Source organism: Sphaerodactylus townsendi, linkage group LG01 (genome assembly GCF_021028975.2).
Source record: "Sphaerodactylus townsendi isolate TG3544 linkage group LG01, MPM_Stown_v2.3, whole genome shotgun sequence".
Classification (NCBI taxonomy): domain Eukaryota; kingdom Metazoa; phylum Chordata; class Lepidosauria; order Squamata; family Sphaerodactylidae; genus Sphaerodactylus; species Sphaerodactylus townsendi.
Window position 1 is genome coordinate 173,501,115 of NC_059425.1, and position 23,681 is coordinate 173,524,795.

Sequence of the window (23,681 nt, forward strand, 5' to 3'; positions counted from 1 at the left end):
CTCTCCTGCAGGAGACTCAAAGGGGCTTACAATCTCCTTGCCCTTCCCCCCTCACAACAAACACCCTGTGAGGGGGGTGGGTGGGGCTCCGAAAAGCTGCGACTAGCCCAAGGTCACCCAGCTGGCGTGTGTAGGAGTGCACAGGCTAATCTGAATTCCCCAGATAAGCCTCCACAGCTCAAGCGGCAGAAACCCGGTTCCTCCAGATGAGAATGCACCTGCTCTTAACCAGTACGCCACTGCTGCTCTCTGTCCATTCTTGTTAGACGGCACGGGCAATTTCTCTTCTTTGCTCGGACCTCCGGAGCCACATAGCATTTTGTCTACAAGGGTTCTCTTGACTCTCCGCATTGGCTTTTCAAAGTCCAGGGGAAAGCCCACCACCATGATTCATAGACCAAACCCTGTACAAAAGTCAGCTTTGATTATCAGTTTCCACCTTGCGTGCTGCCCAATTACCCCACTAGCCTTTCCGCTCAAAGCGTAACTTTAAAAAAAATGTTATCACCACTCCACGAATGTTTACATAAATTAACAAGAGATAAAACAGCACAAAAACAGTCCTTTCGCAGCTGGTGATCACTGCTTGTACACATCATCATTAAAACCCACCATTAGGGCCAGCTGGCATAGATATATGTGGTAGGATTCAATACTATGAAGCACATCTCACACAGCTGTCTTCTCAGAAACAAATATCATCCCACTGCAGAAAACTCTGGCACCCAGATTCCACATGGGAATACAGCTTTCAATACTATGATGCTGTTGTTGACTCAAAACTAAATTCACTTCTTACTGCTACCTCTGCCCATTTTTTTTCTCACTAGGATGGCAATGTCAGGGTTTTTTTTTTCATAAGCCTTTATTGGCATAGTCAGAAAAAAGTTACATGAATTGGGAACAATTGCATGGATACATGATAGATAAAAGGCCCCACGGGAGCACAACAATTACGTTCTACTGGGAACGCTCAACTATCTCCGCAATTGTCAGGGTTTTCATTCCGCATGGTAGCATGGGTGGGTGCTTTTTTAATCTGTACTGAGTGAACCAATAACAGTCTGGGTCAAACCCTGGGCTTGCCACCAATTGGGGGGAATAAAGTGGATTTCATTTAAGTCTGATACCAGCAAAGATGCTTGTGCTAGCAGGCAAAACCCATGCGATTTGTTGCACTCTGTTATCAAAGAGGGGACAAAGATAATAAAATATTCTCGTAACGCTAGAAATATCTAACCCACGCCTAATAAGATGTTTGGAGTTCACTGGAGTTCAGTGTGAACTTTATAGCGTTATATTTTTTGCTCTTCTGATTAATGGAATTGCCAAACTCCTTAAAATGGTTCTGCAGGACTTCTAAGAAATGTTTAAGCCACCAAGGTAAAAAGAGATTTATATCATGTAACGCAAGCGCTCGGTTGTTTTGGAAGGATGTTCACATCTTTTATCAATTTATGCAACTGTAAAATGGAAACCTGCGTGTACCCAAAGAAATCAGTAATAAAACCCCAGTGGTTAGCCACAGTACTTAATTTTATAGGTTAGGGGTTTCTTTTTCTTTTCCTTTTCTTTTTTAAAGCAAAGGCATGAAGGCCTTAAGAATTCCACATTCCTCAAGACCTGCTTTTCATTTGGGGTTGACAGGCAAAGTTCAGAACACATCATTATGAGGTTCGCAGTCACTGCTAAAGGTAACGCTCATATTACAAATGAATTAATAGAAAACACTTACCTTCCCTACTAGCTTGCCTTTCCTGTTCATGCAAAGGTAAAAGTCTGTCTCTTTCCCTTTGATCCGCACTTGACTGCCAAATGTGTCTGTTTCCACTAGAAGCTGGGCTTGTAAAGGAAGAAGAAAAAAGCAGACGTTTACCAGTTGAGTCATAGACTCAAATGAATGAAGAAGATGCCCTCCTCTGTATTTTCAATTTAAGAGAGAGGACACAGAGAACCTGTCATGCAACAGAAATAATCAACCTCTCATACATACAAGGCCTCGTGAGCTACCGTCACTGCCAGATCAACATCCTTAAAAGGACGTTTCATTTATTTACATCATTTATACCCCACCTTTCTGCCCCCAGTGGGCTCCCCCAAATGGCTTACAGAGTTCTCATCTCCTCTGGGTTATCTTTACAACCCTGTAAAGGTTAGACTGAGAGTATTTGATCCAGCTCTCTTAGGGCCTTTCCCCACTTACCGTAAGCCCCGCGCTACTTGAGGAGAGTAGCGCGGGGTTCCTCCTCCCTCCCCACGGCAGGGGCGGCCACAGCGCAGCCGCCCCAACGCTGCCGCTGTCGCGCTCCCTTAGCGCGCGGCATCCCAGGCGCTCTTCTGAACGGCGCCTTTTGACGACCCCACACAGAGCGCGGGGTCGTGGGGACGCCTGGCCGCGTGCCTGGGATGCCGCGCGCTGAGAGCAGCGTGCGGCATAGGGGGGATGGAAGGGAGTGGGGAAAGGCCCAGATATCCTAGCCCAGCATTCTAACCACTGCACCACACTGTTTTGGAGTTTATGGTAGAATACAGTGCTGGAATTTTTCTAAAACATTATTTTTATCTGCCTGCCACCATTTTATCATTGTTTATTTTGTTTATCAACCATGGATCTCAAGTGGATCTCAACAGCAAGAAAATGGTTAATATTGGTTAAGAATAATATTGTTTTCTTCTTGTTTCTGGACTCAAAAGGGAGGTACTTGGGAGAGTCTGAAAACAGGGCCACAGTATTCAGCCATTTTAGTGGGGGAAAAAATAAAGAGAGCACAGCTGAGCAACCATTTTCACTGTCGGATAGTGGACAATGAAAATAGCGCAACACAATAGTGGGTGGGGAGTCAGCTGATTCTCAGGACAATGCAGAGTTGCATTCCTCCTCCTGGGTAGCCCAGGGTAGCCCAGTCTCATCAGATCACAGAAGCCATGTCCCTGGGCGCACATAGACCTGGACACCAGCATGGGTTTTGAGCAGTAGACCTGGATGCTGGTGCGGGCTCCAGGCAATAGACCTGGGCTCTGGGCAGTAGACCTGGGCTCCAGGCAGTAGACCTGGGCTCCAGGCAGTAGACCTGGGCTCCAGGCAGTAGACTTGGGCTCTGGGCAGTAGACCTGGGCGCCTCTGCATGGGGGGGAGGGTGTGTGTGGAAAATTCAGATTTTGTCTCCGGGCTCCATTCTTCCTAGATATGCCTCTGTCAGAAGCTAAGCTGGGTTAGACCTGGTCAGTATTTGCGCAAGAGACCCGGGTCACAGTGCAGGCATTGGCAAACCACCTCTGAACGCCTCTTGCCTTGAAAACCCTCTGTTGTTGGTATAAGTCAGCTGCCACTTGACAGCACTTTCCACCACCATTCCTTCCCTTGCCCCCAAGTGAGGGCTACGTTGACTTGTTTCTCCTCGGGCCCCTTCCGCAAAGCAAATGTATGATGGGTTGCAGTCAGGATAAAAGAACCCGCTTTCCTGCTTTCACGTTCACGTGTATCCATGCAGGTGGCAATTGGAGCCCACAGAAACAATCCAGGTTGCTGTCGCACCTTCGCACGGAAACGCGTCTACTTTTTTTATTTACTTCCCACCGATGCATGGCTACGGAGGCATGCACAAATGAACCCCCCAAGCCATGCTGATTTCTCATGATATGACCATCTGCACCTGCGCAGCTACACAGATGTAAGCTGCGAAATTTTTTAAAAAGGAAAATAATAAAGCGCCTCCTGCTGGCCGTTTGCTCGCAAGTGGCTGCCACTCGGGATTTTTTAAAAGACTCTCTAATAGCATGATTCTCAAAAAACCTGTTTGGGGGAAATGACATGGGGCAGATGCATTTTAAGGGCGGGATCTGTGCGAAGTTCCCCCCACCACCCAAAAAAGGTATTTTAATAGTCCTACACCTGTGTTTATTGGTCCCTGTGGAAGGGGCCACAGTGAGTCATTATGTAGCTAAATCTGATTAGCTAGTAGCAGCACTGTGTTATCTTGGTCATTCTTTGATTCCTGATAGGCTACGATCTTGCAGTGAAAGAGATGCTGATTTTAGAGCAAGGGTCTGCAAACTGCAGCTCTCCAGATGTTCATGGACTACAAATCCCATCAGCATCTGCCAGCATGGCCAATGGGCTGATGGGAATTGTAGTCCATGAACATCTGGAGAGCCACAGGTTGCAGACCCCTGTTCTAGAGGAATAACAGGAAACAAACTGTTTCAAACTACCCCCCTCCCCCAACGAAAACGGTAATTCGTGGGGTTCTTTTTTCCCCATTTGGTATCTTGTATCCTCCTCTGAATCTTTCTTCTCACTCCCAAACATTCACAGTGGCAGTTTAGCTCAGCCCCATGAGAAATTGAAAAACAAACATGTTCTGAAGCCAAAAATGGTGGGGAGCATTGGATCCTCCCCTGACTGGCCACCTGTAGATTAGCTATTTTGCATGGACCAGTGGTTCTCAACCTTTGGGGGTCAAATGACCCTTTCACAGGGGTCGCCTAAGACTCAGTGTTCTCCATCTGTAAAATGGATAAATGTTAGGGTTGGGGGTCACCACAACATGAGGAACTGTATTAAAGGGTCGCGGCATTAGGAAGGTTGAGAACCACTGGCATGGAGGATCATTATAAAATAGTTGAGTCCATATAAATACAAAGCAACCCAAACACTTTTGCTATGATTCCCTTTGTATTTTATTTTTATTTATTATTAGATTTTTATACCACCCTCCCCCAGAGGGCTCAGGGCGGTATACAAATAAATATATGCAGACTGGGGAAAGTTAAAAATGTAAATGTTAAAGAAAGGTGAGATAATTCAGAAATGCACAATCAGAAGGGGAGACAGTGCTATGAAAGAGCATGCACTTTGGACACAGAAACTTGCATGTTTATTCAGTTGGTCCCTAGCAGAGGAGTAGCAGTGGAAAATGGCGCCTGGGGCAACACCTGCTCCGGGTGCACCCCACCCCTGCACCCCCACCCTATGAGAACATAAGAACAAGCCAGCTGGATCAGACCAGAGTCCATCTAGTCCAGCACTCTGCTACTTGCAGTGGCCCACCAGGTGCCTTTGGGAGCTCACATGCAGGATGTGAAAGCAATGGCTTTCTGCGGCTGTTGCTCCCGATCACCTGGTCTGTTAAGGGATTTGCAATCTCAGATCAAAGAGGATAAAGATTGGTAGCCATAAATCGACTTCTCCATAAATCTGTCCAAGCCCCCTTTAAAGCTATCCAGGTTAGTGGCCATCACCCTGTGCCCCCTCTTAGCCCCCCCCCCATGCCCCACTTACCTTAGCTGGTGGTGTCGGTCTCAGGCAGCCTGGAGGGGCCGGGCTGAGGCTGCCCCCGACGCAGGGGAAGGAGGAGGAGTGTGGGGGCGATTTTCTGCCACCCACATGATCAAATGGCGGCCGCCCAGGGACATATGACCCCATATGTCCCCCGTGGATCCTACGCCTCTGGTCCCTAGAGTCTACATTTACAGTGTCTTGGGTGACAAGTACTGGGAAAGAACTTTGCTAGAAACTCTGGTGATCTGTTGCCAATCAGATCAGGGCAAGAGACAACAGCGCTCAGACTCCGTATAAAGTAGCTTCATGGGCTGATTAGCACAGCTGCAAATGACTCCTGTGTGTTTTTCCCCCCAGTTGAATGTGTGCCCTTTATATCTCAAGGGCTAAAGGACAATCCACCCCCAAGCCTTAGCACCATGGGTAATATTAATTGTCAAATATAAGAAAACTTCAAGCCAAATTTTATACTACAGATTCAACAGCAACATAGCTGACAATTCGTATCACTCACAGTATCTTTAGCCCCAAGCTTCCTTAAACAACAACTTTAGAAAGGTCTACATCTTTTAAAATCTACCTTATTTGCCTCACTGTTCCAAAACTTTCTCAAGAAAGCTGTGTAGTTTCAAATCTACAAGATACATCACCTCACCCTCAAACTAAAACAAGTATGAGTAATACCTGATTTTAATTTGAAAAATATCACCTTAAAAAGAAGTCGGTTCCCTGCTGTGAAAATTGAAACCATCTGGACAGCGTGATTTCCAATAATTAATCTAGCTCTCCTTTGACACGGTTACTAATTAAAATATGATATCCCCTTTTTTCAAGTAAAGAATTTAAATAAATTTTAAAGAGCTAATAAAATCATGCAATAATTTTGGAAATAAATTAAAATTACCTTTTCTCCCACTTGACTAGGCTACAGAATATTATAGCTGTACCTTCACACTTGTTAGAAATAATTAACTCAAGGCAGAACTGAAAGTAGCAATATTCACGGAAGAACATCAGTGAGAGAGAGTGGCTAGATTCACACACATTTGTACATGCATACACAAAAGGACTAATAGTCACAGTACATAAGTTTTCAAATGCTAATTATTAAGGCAAAGTATTTAAAAGAAAGCATTTACAGTTCAGTTTCCAAGACCATGATGGTGATGAACCCACTTAGCAAGAACCTCTGAGTGCAATGCTGCAGCCCAATTTGGCAATTTGGTGTTTACCACTATATAAATGAGCCTGTGGGATTTTTGGTTCTTCCCCTCAGACAGCCTCTCACAGCAACGTAATTGAATCTCACTTGCTTTCGCAACAAACCACAGTTTGCTTAGTGGTTCCCAGCTATGGTTTATTTTTGGTTTTGGAGCCCTGGCTTACAAGAAAAGCACAAAGCAGAATGTGTCCTGAAAATGGAAATTGTTCATTAGCTGGCCACACATTAGAGAGGGGAAAGGGGAAAGCTTGACGATCCCTCCTGACCATTCACATAGGAACAAACCATAGTTTTCCCTTAGATTTGAATGGTGCCATAGTATAGGAAGATGGATGTACAACGGTTCTCAGGCATACAAACAACCAATAATAAAGATGGCCGAAGAGGCTCAGAATCAGCCCCGTCAGATCTAATTTTGTGATCTGTAAACACCACTAAACAAATGGCAAAAGGAAAACAATGACAGGCAAATTTTAATGTGGATTTTAGTAATATTTGCCTTGTTACAATTAAATTATTTTTTTTATTTTATCTAACGGGACACAAACCAGCTAGACCTGGAGTTCTTAATCTGTGGGATACACCTGCCCAGAAGAGGTACAGACAGACTCCAGGGGAGGTGTGAGGTGCCTCTCAGCTATAAATTGTTATATCCGTGTTTTATGTACACAAAATTTATTTTGTCGGCAAACTTGCCCTGCCTAAAGTTTAGGCCAGATTAATTGGAGGTGTGGGTCATAGGATCTTTCCCAAGGGAAGTGTGACAGCAAAAACCACTGAGCTAGAGCAAATTTAGATGCTCGTTGTGGTAGTTAAGAGCCATGCATTCAAATAAAACAGGGGGGGGGGGGGGGAACTGATCATATTTTTAAGGAGGAACCGAATAGTATGCAGATAGTTTGGGTGCTGTGTGGTTTCCGGGCTGTATGGCCGTGTTCTAGCAGCATTCTCTCCTGACGTTTCGCCTGCATCTGTGGCTGGCATCTTCAGAGGATCTGAAGTATGCAGATATTCGGTTTTAAACGGGTTAGAGTCTGAGGCTGCAAGAGATATCACTCTAGCAGCAACAGAGGAAACCCATAAAGAAAACTGCTCTTAAAACGATTTATTATACAAAACTTGCAGAAGAGATCTAATAGCTGAGATGACAAAGATAACAGGTAACTGCATGTTTTTTTAGTGCACTTGAATAAATCTGCACATGGTTTACACTTGTTCCTCATCATCATTTCCTTTTCTGCAAAGCGTCTCAATGAAGCCCTTTCATCCCATCATTTCCTTCACACGCTGGTTATTCCAGCATCCCACCTACCCCTTCAATAGACCTTAACTGATTTCATTTCCTGTTTAATAGTGCCATATTTGCTCCCTACTGGGCCACATTTGCCTCTAGGGCCATAGGTTGTGGACCCCGGCTCTAATGGCTTTGTCTCTGGTACAGAAGGGCAAGCCGATTAGCACTGGGGAAGGACTGTTTAACCCTTCACCCGACCACCGCCATCCCAGTATCCCAGTTGCTTTCATCTCTTGGGATTCCAGATCAGTGTTTGCAAGGTAAACACAAGTCCTAAACCTCACAGGAGTAAAAGCAGCTGGAGTCTGAGATGACCAGAGGAAAGCACTTGGCAGGAGACATGTTCTTTCCTTCCCCTCTCTGGTGTCAATCATCCCCCTTCTTTTCAAAAGAGAAAGCACCGCCAGAACTTTCTTGCACACAAGAGAGGTGATGAGTCATTTACTCCAAACCGCCCCCCTCTAGACAGCAAGCAGTTCATTTTAGAAATATCATTTGCTCCAAAACTCAGCCCTTAAGCCTAACTACCACATGCCAGCGAATGAGGCCACAGGGCCTTGAGGTGATAGGACAGACTACACCACTTCCGGCTGTGGGTAATGGACTTCAGCTCAAGATTATTATTTTTTAGCATATTTTTTAAAACTTCTTGAAAATTGGGAGAAAGGTTGGGCCTCTTCTTTTTTTTCTTGCTGTGCTGGATTTTAAAAAATTCATATGGGTATTTTTTTTGCATAGAAGGTAATGTTCCAAAATGTCGTCCTCTGCCTGAAGTCTGGAGTGGTACAGTACATCACCTAAGGCCATGGTGGCAAACCTTTGGCACTCCAGATGTTATGGACTACAATTCCCATTAGCCCCTGCCAGCATGGCCAATTGGCCATGTTGGCAGGGGCTGATGGGAATTGTAGTCCATAACATCTGGAGTGCCAAAGGTTCGCCACCACTGACCTAAGGCATAGGTGTCAAACTCGCGGCCCTCCAGAAGTTATGGACTACAGTTCCCATCATCCCCTGCCAGTATGATGCTGGCAGGGGATGATGGGAACTGTAGTCCATAACATCTGGAGGGCCGTGAATTTGACACCTGTGACCTAAGGGCTACTTCAAGTCACCTCAGATTTAAAGTTCTGCTGCACCAGAAAATGAGTGATCAGAATAAGACATGCAAGTTGTTGGACGAATTTAGTTGTATAAAAGCCACAATGAAACCCTTGGTGGCACAGGAGAATGCTATTCTGCGATTCGAGGCAGGGGTGATAATGTTGTAAAATCTCCACGTTGGAAACAAAAGCTTTTCCAAAAGCTTCTGAAGATGCCAGAAGGTTACTTTGTCAGACAGCACAGGGAGGCCATTGACATTCACAAACACCAAGACAACTTCAACAGGAAAGAAGAGACTTTGAAAATTAGCAAAGCTTGGCTACCAGTACTTAAAAACACCAAAAGCAAACCCCGAGGACATGCTAAGTTCATGAACAATGGACTCCACCCAAACACAGGATTTGCATTCACCAATACTGCTGCTGCTGCTGCAGGGCATGAAAATGTGAATCACTCCCTGGACAGATAAGCCCCACCCGCAATACAATACTATCAACCACATCTTTGCATAACAAGTTCCACCCAAACACTTACTGATTGGTTCCCCACCCTGGGACATGGACAATATGTACCCCAAACATTCCCTTCTCTCTGGACACAGTGTATAACAGACTCCCCTCTGTGCTACACCTCTGAAGATGCCAGCCACAGATGCAGGCGAAACGTTAGGAACCAGATCCACCAGACCATGGCCACACAGCCCGGAAAACCCACCAGAACCAACCAAAAGCTTTTCCATTTGATCTTGGTACGACCCTTTCTGAATTCATGTAAGCACTTGCTTCATCAGCAGATAAGTTTGGTTGCTGTTGTTTTTTTCTGAGAATCTGCTTTCAGTTTTAGGGAAATGAGTTGTAGCTAATTAACAGGAGATACTTCAGTAATGCTAACCATGTGGGAATCCTTGTGCTGAACGCAAAACAATGACATAATTTATGCCCTTTCTCGGATGTTAGGAAAGCAGCATCAATGTTGTCCTTCATGGCCTGCTGTTAAGGACTAGCTAGATGCTATCCATTGTGGTGGGGTGGGGGTTAAAAACAGTTGATACACAGCAGTTGAAAGAATAGGCCAGTATTCATTTATACCGTATTATAGACCTCAACAACTTTCTCACTTTCTAGCCAACGGCCTTAGAGTGCACACAGCGGGTCATCTAGAACAGGGGTCTGCAACCTGCGTCTCTCCAGATGTTCATGGACTACAATTCCCACCAGCCCCTGCCAGCATGGCCAATACTTTGCCCAATTGGCCATGCTGGCAGGGGCTGATGGAAAGTGTAGTCCATGAACATCTGGAGAGATGCAGGTTGCAGATCCCTGATCTAGAATGCCAAAAGGAGGACCCATAAGTAGGATGGGATGGGAAATAGCTTTGAAAGTGGAGCCCATGGAGTTTGGAAATAGGAGGGAAGGGATTTCAATGGGGTATAATGTCAAGGAGTCCATTTTCCAAACAGCCATTTTTTCCATGTGAAATTATCTCTGTCACCTGGAGATCAGTTGTAATCTCAGGAGATCTCCAACCACCATTTGTAGGTTGGAGTTCTACCTATAGGTCGTGGTTATAATGCCTGTTCCGGGCTTTTAGTATTCCAAGATTTTAGTGTACTCAAGTAAGACCCCATCAGACAAGAGCTCACCAACACAGGCAGTTTCCTTCATTAGACTGAGAGTGGGAATTTGCAGAAAGAATGTTGTTTTTTAAACTTTCCCCTTTGCTGTGTTCTGTAGAAGAAATCTGAAATGTTGGTGTTCTGTTGCTTTAAGTAATGATGAAGCTATTGTAGGAAGATGGATGCCCAGACTTTCAAAAGATGCTTCACCCTATTCATAACAGGAAAAATCTTCTTCTGGCAGGCTTTATTCTTGAGGGGGTATTTAGTTTAAACTCTCCTCAGAACTCCCCCAAGAAGAAAAATAACTCTCCAAGTGGGTACATGAAAGGGAGTGTGCACACTCTTTCTCTCATGCGTGTGTATATATAACGTTCGGTTAAGAAAACATTCAGTCAGAGAATTTTTTGATGGTGGTAGTGCCAATTATCTTTCAAAGATTTCCCTTGAGTGGGAAGATGGAACCCAGAAAACGAATGAAAAGTTATTAGGCAGGAGTAATAGGATACTGAAAAATGCGAGTCTTGGATGCTTCTCTGTCAAATGACTTCAAGTCCCACCCAATGTCTTCCTGTTTAACTGTCTAAGTCAGAAGAGCTACACAGACAGGCTCGCCTACATAGAAAAACTGGGCTCTTTCTCGCTCGTTTAACACCAAAACTAAAAAATGACAGTCAAAATCTGGTGCCCTAGACTCAGCCGCGCTGACCCCATAGGTATATAATCCTGTACCAAATCATCACAAGGAACAAAGCATGGAGCACAGGTGGCCATGAGCATAGATGGTTTTAAGAGGGGATTAAATAGCCTGATCAAGGCTAGGTCCATGGTGACTAAAAAGAACCTCCACTTTCAGAGATTCTTGTAAGGATGAACACCGCTCAGACAAAGTCAGCTTTAAAAGGAGGACTTTATTGATTTGGTTTGCCTTAGCTACAGGGTGCTGGAACTGAGGATTCTTGTCCTCAGTTCCAGTATTTATTCTTTTTACAAAAATAGGCAGCAACCAATCAACTTTTCCCCTCCTCCCAGCTCCTGGCCTCTCATTGGTTCTGAAGCTCAGGTGGGAGGTAGCTTCTCAGTTTGTTTTCTGCAGTGGCGTAGGAGCAGCAGTGACGTAGGAGGTTAAGAGCTCATGTATCTAATCTGGAGAAACCGGGTTTGATTCCCAGCTCTGCCACCTGAGTTGTGGAGGCTTATCTGGGGAATTCAGATTAGCCTGTACGCTCCCACACACGCCAGCTGGGTGACCTTGGGCTAGTCCCAGCTTCTCAGAGCTCTCTCAGCCCCACCTACCTCACAGGGTGTTTGTTGTGAGGGGGAAGGGCAAGGAGATTGTAAGTCCTTTTGAGTCTCCTGCAGGAGAGAAAGGGGGGATATAAATCCAAACTCCTCCTCCTCCTCCTCCTCCTCCTCCTTCTTATTCTTATTCTTGTTTTCTCACTCTTTTTGGAAAACGGCGGGAACCGGTGCATGCTGGGAGTTGCAGTCCTGACAATACTAAGCCTCTGAATACCAGACCTAGGCAACACCATTAGGGGAAGGCCACTGTCCATGCGCTCTGTTCACTGGTCTTCACAGTAGTTAGCCACCTTGTGAAACAGGGGTTGAATGGCTGGACCACCTATCTGGTCTATCCATGCTCTGCTTTCCAAGTTCAGCACAGCGCATTGCGAGATGAGGGAGTGTCTAGCTGTCATTTATTTGCGCAAAACACAAGATTGACTTTGCTGCCAAGTTCATGTATGTGAAAGTTTCCCCTTCGCATTCATGCTTGGAAGTCATTGTCAACTGCCATAATTTTTCCACATGAAGATAATGAAGGAAAACATGTTTGTTTGATGTGTGAACTACAGTTATCCCCTCCACATCGTTGGGGCTGGGGGTGCAGCGCCCCCCACAATCTGGAAATCGGTATAAAAAATTTTGGCCCTTCCTTCATACCAGACGGTAAGTTTGATTTTTCCCCCCTTCTATTATACTCACGTATAAGCCGAGTTTTTCAGCCCTGTTTAAAGGCTGAGAAAAGCCCCCTCGGCTTATACGGGAGTCACCATTTTCTATCCATCACAAGGAGGCTGGGGGCGGGGCCGGGACAACCTCCCTGCCGGCGGGAAGCTGCTTGTTGCTGCCCTCCTCGGAGGGTGAAGGGGGAACCCCGAGGCACCCTGGCTGGCTGGGCTTTGTCAAACCCAGCCGGCAGGCAGAGGGAGCTCCTTATTTGGGCAGTGACATCAGGGGGAGTCACTGCCCAAATAAGGAGCTCCCTCTGCCTGCCTGCTGGGTTTAACAAAGCCCAGTTAGCCGGCAGCCAGAGGGAGCTCCTTATTTGGGCAGTGATTCCCCCTAATGTCACTGCCCAAATAAGGAGCTCCCTCTGCCTCCCGGCTTCCCACCCTCGGCTTATACTCCAGTCAATAAGTTTTCCCAGGTTTGGGCAGTAAAATTAGGTGCCTCGGCTTATACACGGGTCGGCTTATACATGAGTATATACGGTATTTATGATAAAAGATAAAATATGTTGATATTATACAATACTGTAGATATATTTTATCAATTTCTGAATTTTTACACTTTTTCTGTGTCATCTGCTGGCCTTCGCGTGTTGTCTGTGGTTTTCACAAAACTGCCCCAAAATTCCCATTTAATTTTTTATGCCAACCCGTGATATATCAAAACCATGATGGGAAAGTTGCAATGTGGAAGGGACAATTGTACAGTAAAGATGTTATCTGAGTCAAGACGTAAAGAAGAAGAGTTTGGATTTATACCCCACCTTTCTCTCCTGTAAGGAGACTCGAGGTGGCTTACAAGCTCCTTTCCCTCCCTCTCCCCACAACAGACACCTTGTGAGGTAGGTGGGGCTGAGAGAGTTCTGAGAGAACTGTGAATAGCCCAAGGTCGCCCAGCAGGAATGTAGGAATGCAGAAACACATCTGATTCACCAGATAAGCCTCTGCCACTCAGGCGGAGGAGTGGGGAATCAAACCCAGTTCTCCAGATTAGAATCCACCTGCTCTTAACCACTACACCACACTGGCTCTAAACAGTTCAGACATCTGCTTGGTCGCTACACACTGTGCTTTACATGCAAAGCAGCCTTAGAGTGGGTGAAATGTCTCCACACACACACATTTTTCCTCTCCATCCACATGTCGAATTCAACAACATATGACCTTGGAGTCACTTCACAATCATGACATAATAAAGAGGGAGGTATGCCAAAATTATGTAAAGTCTGCAGGGAGTAATAAAAGCCCTGCAAGCTATGAGCAAATAAGAGAATCTATATAGCCTACATTTGTTTTGGCTGTCAAGTCACAGCTGACTTATAGTGATCCCACAGGGTGGGTGTTTTTAAGGCAAGAGATGTTCAGAGGTGGTTGGCCATTGCCTGCCTCTGTCCAGTGACCCTGGTCTTCCTTGGTGATCTCCCATCCAAATACTGATCAGGGATGACACAGCTTGGCAGCCAAGATCTGAGGAGATTGGGCTAGCCTGGGCTACACAGGTCAGGGTACAGCTAACATACTAAAATCTTATTCGTACAAAAACATAGCTCCAGCATGTGATTTTTGTCTTACTAAGAGTTTGATGTTTAAGTAAAAGACATTTGGGTATGAAGGGCGGGGCAAACCAGGGTCTGAGCCCTGGGTGCTGCTTGCCTAGGGGTGCCCAGACCACCCCTTTGCAAAGCTGGAAGCTGCCGCTGTTTGGAGAGCTGGACTACCTGCCATTTAGCAGCAATGGGTAGACTACCAATTCTTTTTAAATGGCAGGTAGACCAGCCCTTTGGATAACTCTCTTGAGCTTAGACAGCCACTGCCAGTCAATATTGACAGTGAACTTTTCTGCACAATTCATTTAAAACATTTTGAGGCAGGAAAAAAAAGTTTCCTCCATGGAGTTCCACATAGTTGTTACCCCAAAACCTTTTATTTCCAGCCTCAAAACCATGTTTCAGACTCATGTGACATCCACCCCAACAAAATCTACACAGAAATCAATTCAATTCGTGAGCAACATGAGTGAATTTAATTGGAGGTTACTTGATCACATAGCTTAACCCTCCATGGATTCCACTTCAAAGTAATTGAAAATTAATCATTTTTTCAATACTTTTTAAATGGGGTCTGTGTCTCCCATGAAGTCAACCTGAATGATTATGAAAGAAGTGAGTTTTCGGTATGCATGTGTAGATGCTGTTCGTTTTATCTACACAAAATAATTATTTTCTGCCTTCCTCCCCACTTCCAAGGTAACTTCCAAATTCCAAAACCACAAAATATCAGTTAAAAATATTAAAACAGCATTCAAACAAATAATTAGAGAGTGGCAGTCAACAAAATCAGTCAACATCATAGCCAGTCCAAAGCCAATTAGAGTTGCCAACCTCCAGGTGGGGTCTGGAGATCTCCAACCACTGCAGCTCTTCACCAGTCTACCAAGATCCGGTCCCCTGAAGAAAACAGCTGCTTTGGACCATTGACTATATGGCATTATATCCCCAAATCCTGCCCACCTCAGTATCCACCCTAGGGTTGCCAACTTCCAGGTGGTAGCAGGAGTTCCCAACAGTCTGGTATTAGAGGACAATTGTCTGCAAATTCACTGGGTTGCTCACCAACCTTCAGCAGAAGCATGCCAGTTTTTTTTGGGGGGGGGGGGTGTCTATGCACCTAGCATGATAAAATCACTTCCAGGTTGGTCGAGAAGTGCTAGCATTACACTGGGGGATGCTCCAACACTCCCTTAAAAAAGCTCTACTGAAACTATAGAGGTTTTTTGGGAGGGAGTTCTAGAACGTTCCCAGCATGATGCTGGTGCTTCCGCGTCAATCAGGAAGTTATGTCATCTTGCTGAGTGTGCAGATTGCTGCCCCTGTGAAGTCCTTCTGGTTGCCAGGAGGGACCTGGCAACTCTACTTGGGATCACAACTGATCTCTAGACAGTGGAGATCAGTTCACCTGGAGAAAATAGTCCTGCATTTTAGATCAGCATTTTACCCCATTGAAATACCACTCCTCCCCAAATGACAGATGTGGGCACCCCTTTTGGGAGTCCATAACTTTGGACCCCCTGAACCAAACATCACCTAACTTGGGTGGTATCATCAGGAGAGTTTCCTGAAAATTTCCTGAAATTGTGGTGCTGTTAGCCCAGGGGTAGGGAACCTGCGGCTCTCCAGATGTTCAGGAACTACAATTCCCATCAGCCCCTACCAGCATGGCCAATTGGCCATGCTGGTAGGGGCTGATGGGAATTGTAGTTCCTGAACATCTGGAGAGCCGCAGGTTCCCTACCCCTGTGTTAGCCTAAAAACTGAGCCCCCTGCAGGCTGAAAACTAAAAAAAAACTAAAAAAATACAAAAAACACATAAACGAACCTGAAATTTTTGTGACCCCCAAGGACATGGGTTACCCCATGTTCCCTAGGGACAAATACACCACTGCTCCTAAGTTATAGACAGCAAAATGTTATGTTTGTACCATATCAAGCCCAATATTTCACCAATAGGGTTCCCATTGCCCACTTACGGGAGGAGACCTCCATGTAATTTTGGCCCTTGCTTACCAATGCTCACCTGATCCGTGGGAAGAAAATGGGGCCAAATGTGTATGTCATGGGGGGTGGGGGATGATCATTCAGCAGATAAAAATTACAAAGAAAAATAAGACCTCATTTACTTATAGGAAGTTCTGTCCATAGAATTCCTAATGATTCCTAGAGCTCCCCCCTCACTTCTGAGTTTCGCCAGAAACTCTATGGTCAGAACCTCCTATAAGTTGACAAGGCCCTATTTTTATTTTTTTTTCAATTTTCTCCTAGGATGCTAACCTCACCACAACCTCCTACCACTGGTCAAGATTTTGAATGCTTTTCTGCAGAATTTGGAACCAAATGGAAGACTGAGAAAATAGCATTATTCAGATCATTTTAACTACCATAGCCATTATTTAAATGACCTCAGAAATCACACGAAGAGTTAGATCTTTATGTTCAGAGATGTTTTGGTTTTATCACAGTTTTGCTAAATTTCGGGACTCTTTGAGGCTTGCCTGTCACAACCACTAGAGGCTAATGATTACCTTTCATGCAGTTTTCTGGGCTATATTAAATACTGGCCATTTGAACTGAGTGTGGAGACAGTTACACACGCCATTGGGAAAGAGGAATTTAATTTTTCTGGGTCTTCTGCATACATACATTTTGAACTGCAGTCAAACTGCAGTACTGATCATAGAAGACAAAGGGATGAAACCAGTTTACTGTTGGAATTAAAAAAAAACACAGCACGCTTCCACTCAGGACGCCTCTACGCTTCCACTCAGAATCTGACGGAACAAATTTGCCATGTCAGACCTTTTATCGTTAGGACTGCCAACCTCTAGATGGGCCCTGGAGATCCCTGGAATTAGAAATGATCTCCAGAGATCAGGTCCCCTGAATAAAATGACTGCTTTGAAGGGCAGACAGTATGGCACAGGTGTCAAACTCGTGCCCCATCAGATGTTATGGACTGATCCTGGCAGGGGATGATGGGAACTGTAGTCCATAACATCTGGAGGGCCACGAGTTTGACACCTATGGCATTATACCCCACTGAGGTATTTCCCTTCCCCTGAGCTGCCAGTCCTAGTGCTTTACTATTCTGTCCCTATTAATATGAGGTTGACTTTAGACCAGATCAGGGGTCTGCAACCCGCGGCTCTTTCAGCCTTATACTGCGGCTCCGCGTGGCCTGGAGGTCAGAGAGTAGTGTGGCCATGTCCCTCCAGACCTCCAGAGCAGCGCTGGAAAAAAAGGTGATTGGAGGGGCCAAACCGGAGGCGGCTCCGTGCGTGAGGGCACCGCTTTTCGTGTCACCTCCACTCACCTCTCCTTCCAGCGCTGCTCTGAAGGGCTGGAGGGACATGTCCAAGCTGCCCTCCGACCCCTGGAGGTCGGAGGGTAGCATGGGCGTGTCCTTCCAGAGCAGTCGCTATCCCCCCTCTGCTACCGCAGCTGCCATCCCCCCTCTGCCCCACGGAGCAGGTGGAGGGGCCAAACCAGAGGCAGCTCCATGTGGAGCTGCCTCTCTGGCTCAGTACATTTCTGGGGCTGTGGAAAACGGATTCAAATGGCTCTTTGGGTGGTAAAGGTTGCCGACGCCTGGACCAGATGAATCTGCTTATCCCTGAAGGCCAGCTGTGGGTTGGGAAATGCCTGGAGATTTTGGGGCTGGAGCCTGGGGAAGACAGAGAGTTCAGTGGGGCACAATTCCATAAAGTCAACACCCTCCAAAGCATCCATTTTTTTCCAAGGGGAACTGATGGATGTACTATTTGAAAGTACTGATAAATCCTAAACAAAGATGGGCTTTCACTAAAGCAAGCTTTAATTCCTTTCCCACTGCGTTCCTTAGTGGGCGCTTTTTAAGGACACCCCCTCAAGAACGGTTGTGTTCTTCCTGTTTTAACACTACTGAAACTGTAGAACATGGTTTATGTATTTGCCCTAAACATGCTCACTATAGACCTGATTTCTCCAATATGTTACCCTCTCATGTTAGGGACTGCCTTACAATATCTCGGGTACGTTTTCTTTTGGATAATCGGTCAGCTGAGATAATAGAGCTGGTAGCTGAATTTTTAACTGATGTATTAATGAACTAATAGAGTTCAAACGTTTTGGTTTGTTATTTAGTTTCTACTATTGATGCCTAATAAAGGTCTGATTGATTGATTGATTTTGATTGATTGATTGATTGATTGATTGATTGATTGATTGATTGATTGATTGATTGGTATGTAGTGTGGAGATGACCTGTAATTCTGGGGGATCTCTATAGCTCCTCCCACACATGCAGAATAACGCACTTTCAACCCACATTCAATGCCCTTCGGGGGAGGGCGGTATATAAGTTCAACCAACCAACCAACCAACCAACCAACCAACCAACCAACCAACCAACCAACCAACCAACCAACCAACCAACCAACCAATAAATAAATAAATAAATAAATGCACTTTGCAGCTGGATTGTACTGTGTGGAATAGCAAAATCTACTTTCAAACAGTTGTGAAAGTGGATTGAAAGTGCATTACTGTGCATGTGCGGAAAGGGCCTAGGTTCCAACTGAAGGCTGGCTTCCCTAGAGACCACCTTCCAAAGTTGCCATTTTCTACAGAAGAACTGATCTGTATAAGGAGCTCCCTGTTCTCCCTAGGTTCCAGCCCCAAATCCCCAGGAGTTTCTCAACCTTGATCTGGGAATCCTACCCCTCCATCCCCACCAGTGGCCAGGGAGGACCTGGCAACACTACCTGTAGTCTGGATACCAGTTGCAATTCTAAGAGATTTTCATTCAGCACCTGGAGACTGACAACTCTATGCTCAGATAATGTTTTCCCCTCCATTTTGCTATAATGTAATATGTCTTACTGTACTGAGTACTCGACATTCAGCTAGGGTAGACTCCAAGGCCTGATGAATCATATCATTTTGTACCAGGAACTACTGATCTCTGGGCATCCCAGACCCCACACGGAGCGCAACTGAATCATTCTCAACATGCCGGAGTTCCAGCTGGGTATCCCAAACACGCTCGGTTCTACCAGGCCCAAAGAATCCATCGGAAAATCAGCGAATTCCTGCAACGTGTCAGCCTCTCCGCTAACAACGTGTCCCTTTCATCTTCACTGCCAAGTCAATAAATAAATAAATAAAAACAGCGCTGATGGATGAGAAAACAATAAATAACGAAAACAGGGGAGATCATAAGTTACGGGAACATCATGACTCTTCGGCTCAAATATGGTCCTAGTTCTGGCCAGCAGTTCAGTTGGTTTGTATTTACCCAGAAACACTTCGCCAATCCATCTTTGCAAGTTCAGTAGCCGCCTTGCTCTTCTCCAAGGAAGGGGGGGTGGAGAGATTTCAGTACTACTGTATTCTCTTCCCACATCAATCCCTCCATGCGCCCGGTTAGATCCAGTCCAAAAAACTAGTACCTCCAAGGTCACACTGTTGTGCTTGTGAGCACTCCAAGCAGAAGTTAATCAGGAGGAATTTGTTGAACGTTTAAAAGCGTTTGGTCGGATTCAGCTTCCCAGCTGCGCCTAATATAAAAAGATGTTATTTTCTGTGTATGGTGAGCAGGTTTTTATTACTCTGTGCTCTCCAATAAAAGTTGAAATTATGATGATTCATTTTACGAATGGGAATATGCGTGTTTGTATATTTTCTCAAAGGAGCTCATTGTAACTTTTTTTTCTCTCCCAGCAAAGTGAGAAATATCCTGCAAATAAGGTTGGACTATCTAGCAGGAAAGATTCTTTTGGATCTGGTACTTGAGCTAGAGCCGAGGGAGGGAAGCAGTAATGTAATCTCTACATCATTAAAGCTGAAAATGAGGTATATTTTCTACATATTTAAAATTAAAAACCGCCTTTGTTGTGGAAAAAGGTTATAAAAGCAAACTAAAATGCCCACATCTGCGGTGTAAAGGATGCATTATTATGTGAAAGATCTTATGACTACCATGTTTCCCCAAAAATAAGACAGTGTCTTATATTAATTTTTGCTCCCAAAGATACGCTATGTCTTATTTTCAGGGGATGTCTTATTTTTCTGTGTTCGGTTTGTTGGGCATGCTTCCAAACAAAATCTTTGCTACATCTTACTTTCGGGGGATGCCTTATATTTCGCACTTCAGCAAAACCTCTACTACGTCTTATTTTCAGGGGATGTCTTATATTCGGGGAAACAGGGTATGCATTCATTATGACTGGAAGGTTCTGTATTTTCCCGTCTATATCATATCATCCATACATCTTTTACCCTTCTATACCTGTATACAAAGATTCCTCAGTGTGACATTCTCTCTCTCCACTCAATTATTTTGATTTTTTTTAAAACACCAAACATAATGCTTTAGGGCATCTTCCCAAACAATACCTAAAAACCAGTGTTACAGTGTTGTAGAAGCCCACACTTTGAAACGAGAACTACAGACCGAATCGGCTAGGTTGTCCCCATTATTTCAGACGGTTTGGAATCAGAACTCTGTGGCCTGTTGGTACTGAAAGCCTCCTTCCTGGAAGTACAGTGCAAATGTTCAGAATGCCGTGGATCAAAAGAATCACGACAAAGTGGCAATTGTGGATTCTCCAGGCTGGTGGTTTTAGCTCCTAACGTTTCGCTTGCATCTGTGGCTTGCATCTTCAGAGGAACGTCGTGGTAAGATTTAAGATAGAAACACATTTCACCATGACATGCTTCTGATGACACCATCCATAGATGTATGTGAAATGTGAGAGCTAAAACAACAAGATCAAGAATTCCGGCTACCTGTGGAACCTATGGAACTATGATGGCCTTCAGCTGACAATGTAGTGTGGAAGCTTTCAGATGTTGCGGGATCCCATCCTTTAGGAAGTTTAACAGCTGTCCCAGCCCCAGGTTTACTGGGTCGACTTTCTTGACACCTCACAAAGGCCTTCTAGGAACAGCTGCATATTTGTCAAATGGACAGCTTCCTAGAGGTTCAAATGATTTCAGTCACTGTATTGTCGAAGGCTTTCACGGCCGGATTCTGGTGGGTTTTCCGGGCTGTGTGGCCGTGGTCTGGTGGATCTGGTTCCTAACATTTCGCCTGCATCTGTGGCTGGCATCTTCAGAGGTGTATCACAGAGGGAAGTCCTCTGGAGCATAAGGAAGTGGGAAGTTTTAGTCCTGCCCCCCTGAGCAGTCAGTGGAAAATACCCAAGGTTCAAGATGCCCTCCTCCTCAGAGCAAGAACAGAAATGTTCATGTGATGCTGATCTCATACAGACTAAGCCTCAATGCCATCCTAAAGCAGAGGTGGGATCCAGCAGGTTCTCACAGGTTCCTGAGAGTAGGTTACTAATAATTTGTGTGTGCCGAGAGGGGGTTACTAATTGGTGATTTTGCCACATGATTTTTGCCTTACGCCCCTCCTCTCAGCAGTAGCGCGCAGAACTTGAAGCAGTCTAGCAGGAGGTGCACCAGCGTGCGTGGCAGCCTACGCCTGCGTGCATTCGTTTCCCGCCCAAGGACTGGCACAGCGGCTGCGTCCTTGCCACAGCCCCGCCCCGGAATGCCCCACCCCCGGAATGCCCGGCCATGCCCCTGTCGTGTCCCGCCCAGCCCAATTGGCGGTACGCCACAGTTTGAATCCCACCGCCATGGGAACCTGTTACTAAATTTTTGGATCCCACCACTGTCCTAAAGGGCATACGCCCAGGAACTATTCGAGCTAGCACAGCACTGCAGCCAGCTTTGAAGATCCAGCATGGCAGCCCTCATCAATAGATGAATTCATATTTTAAGGGGTTGCAAATCATTTAGAAAGAAGAAAAAGAAAGAAAAACTCAAATTGTTCTTTACCAGGGGATCTTTACAGAGCCTCTGACTGCAAATGTCGACTGGTCTCAAATCAGTATCAGTTACTGTTTTTAGAAAAGGCTGGTGGAGATCTGTATCTCATGAACATTTTCAAGATACTCTTTTTTCAGGTTCTTGGCACCTCAATCAACATCTAACTTTAGGGTTTCAGTTCCATCCATTGATATGCTGTAGGAAAAGTGAGTATGCTAGCAGATGTAGAACCCCTGGAATCTGGTTTTGTTGTACATAACAGACAAGTCCACTGGGGTGTTTCACCCTCCCCTTCTCCTTATTTTTCTCAAGTGGTATAAATTTAGAGTAAGAGCATTTCCTCATTTACCTGCTGCTGCGCGCTACTCCCCCCAGTTGCACGGGGTACCCCGGCACTCCCCATTACAGGGGCAGCGACAACGCAGCCGCCCCGACGCTGCCACTGTCGTGCCCCCTCAGCACATGACATTCCTGGCATCTTTTGAAACAGCGCCTTTTGATGTACAGTATTGAGCGTGGGAAAGCCTGAAGTGATGTGTCAGAAATAGCCTTGCACTAGGAATAGCGCTGGCAGCAACCACTCCACCAGAGTAAGTGGGGAAGCGACCCTGAGGTATTCAGGGGGGGGGGGGGCAGCAAAAATTTCAGGTTTGTTTTTTGTGTTTTTCAGTTTTTGGCCCGCAGAGGGTGCAGTTTTTAGGCTAGCAGCACCAAAATTTCATGGAGTTTTCGGGGGACTCTCCTGATGATACCATCCAAGTTAGGTGAGGTTTGGTTCAAGGGGTCCAAAGTTATGGACTCCCAGAGGGGGTGCCCCCATTCCCCATTGTTTCCAATGGGAGATAATAGGAGATGTGGGCTACACCTTTGAGAGTAATTCCAAAGTGATAGAAATTGAGAGTAATCCCAACCAGGACCCAGAGAAAGCAGTGGCCACACAGCCCAGAAAACCCACCATAACCAGTGGCCACATTCTTTCTCTTTTTGTTTTCTTCCCAAGTAGGTAAGGCAGTAGCAGCTCTCAGAGCTGCAGTTCTAAGGTTCTGGCCAGCTTCTTTCCCTTTCATCCACCGTGTCTCTAAGGATGAAACAAAATGGGGGGAGGGGGGACAATCCATTTGATAGACACTGATGGCCATTTTAAAGCATCTGACCTTAAGTGCTGCTAATGTGCTTCATGTTTGTGCTTGAGGGCAGGAAATCTCAACTTCCGGGGCACAAAGGTCAATGATAATTTATATAGCAATAGCTGAAGCTATTGGGGGCGGGGGGTGGCGGGGACAGGGTTCTCTCATCCTTGCAGCTGAATTACAGTTATTGGCAAATATAAATTTTACCGTATTGTCAAGTCAGAAGCGATTATTAAGTTTGTGATCAGCTATGATAATTCAGGTGTTACTGGACCCTTTTAAATCACACCTTTAAAACCTCTTCAAGAGACCCTAAAAAACTGCTGCCAGTTCCAGAGGCATACCTAGAGAAAATGTTGCATGGTGCAAACTCTGAGTTTTCTGCCCCTCCCCTGCCCCCCGTATAGGCAGCCGCCCTACCCCACCACGACCAAACAATGTTTCTTTGAACCAGGTCATGTGGGAAGGAGGAGGAGTGTGGCGGGCAATTTTCTGCCCCCTACGTGACTAAATAGCTACAGCCCAGGGATATTTGACCCCATATGTTCCCCTAGGTCATAGGTGTCAAACTCGAAGCCCTCCAGATGTTATGGACTACAGTTCCCATCAACCCCTGCCAGCATCATGCTGGCAGGGGATGATGGGAACTGTA

The 23,681-nt window shown here is 45.5% G+C and overlaps 1 protein-coding gene across 2 annotated transcripts in view; it reads right to left on the reverse strand.

Annotated features, from left to right (window-relative positions):
* FGF18 (fibroblast growth factor 18) overlaps nucleotides 1–23,681 on the reverse strand; it is a 154,890-nt gene that overhangs the window by 25,837 nt on the left and 105,372 nt on the right. For both annotated transcript variants that reach the window (XM_048500062.1, XM_048500054.1), the window contains one exon: nucleotides 1,736–1,842. In XM_048500062.1, coding sequence (XP_048356019.1) covers nucleotides 1,736–1,842 — 107 coding nt within the window. The remainder of the gene's footprint in view (nucleotides 1–1,735; nucleotides 1,843–23,681) is intronic.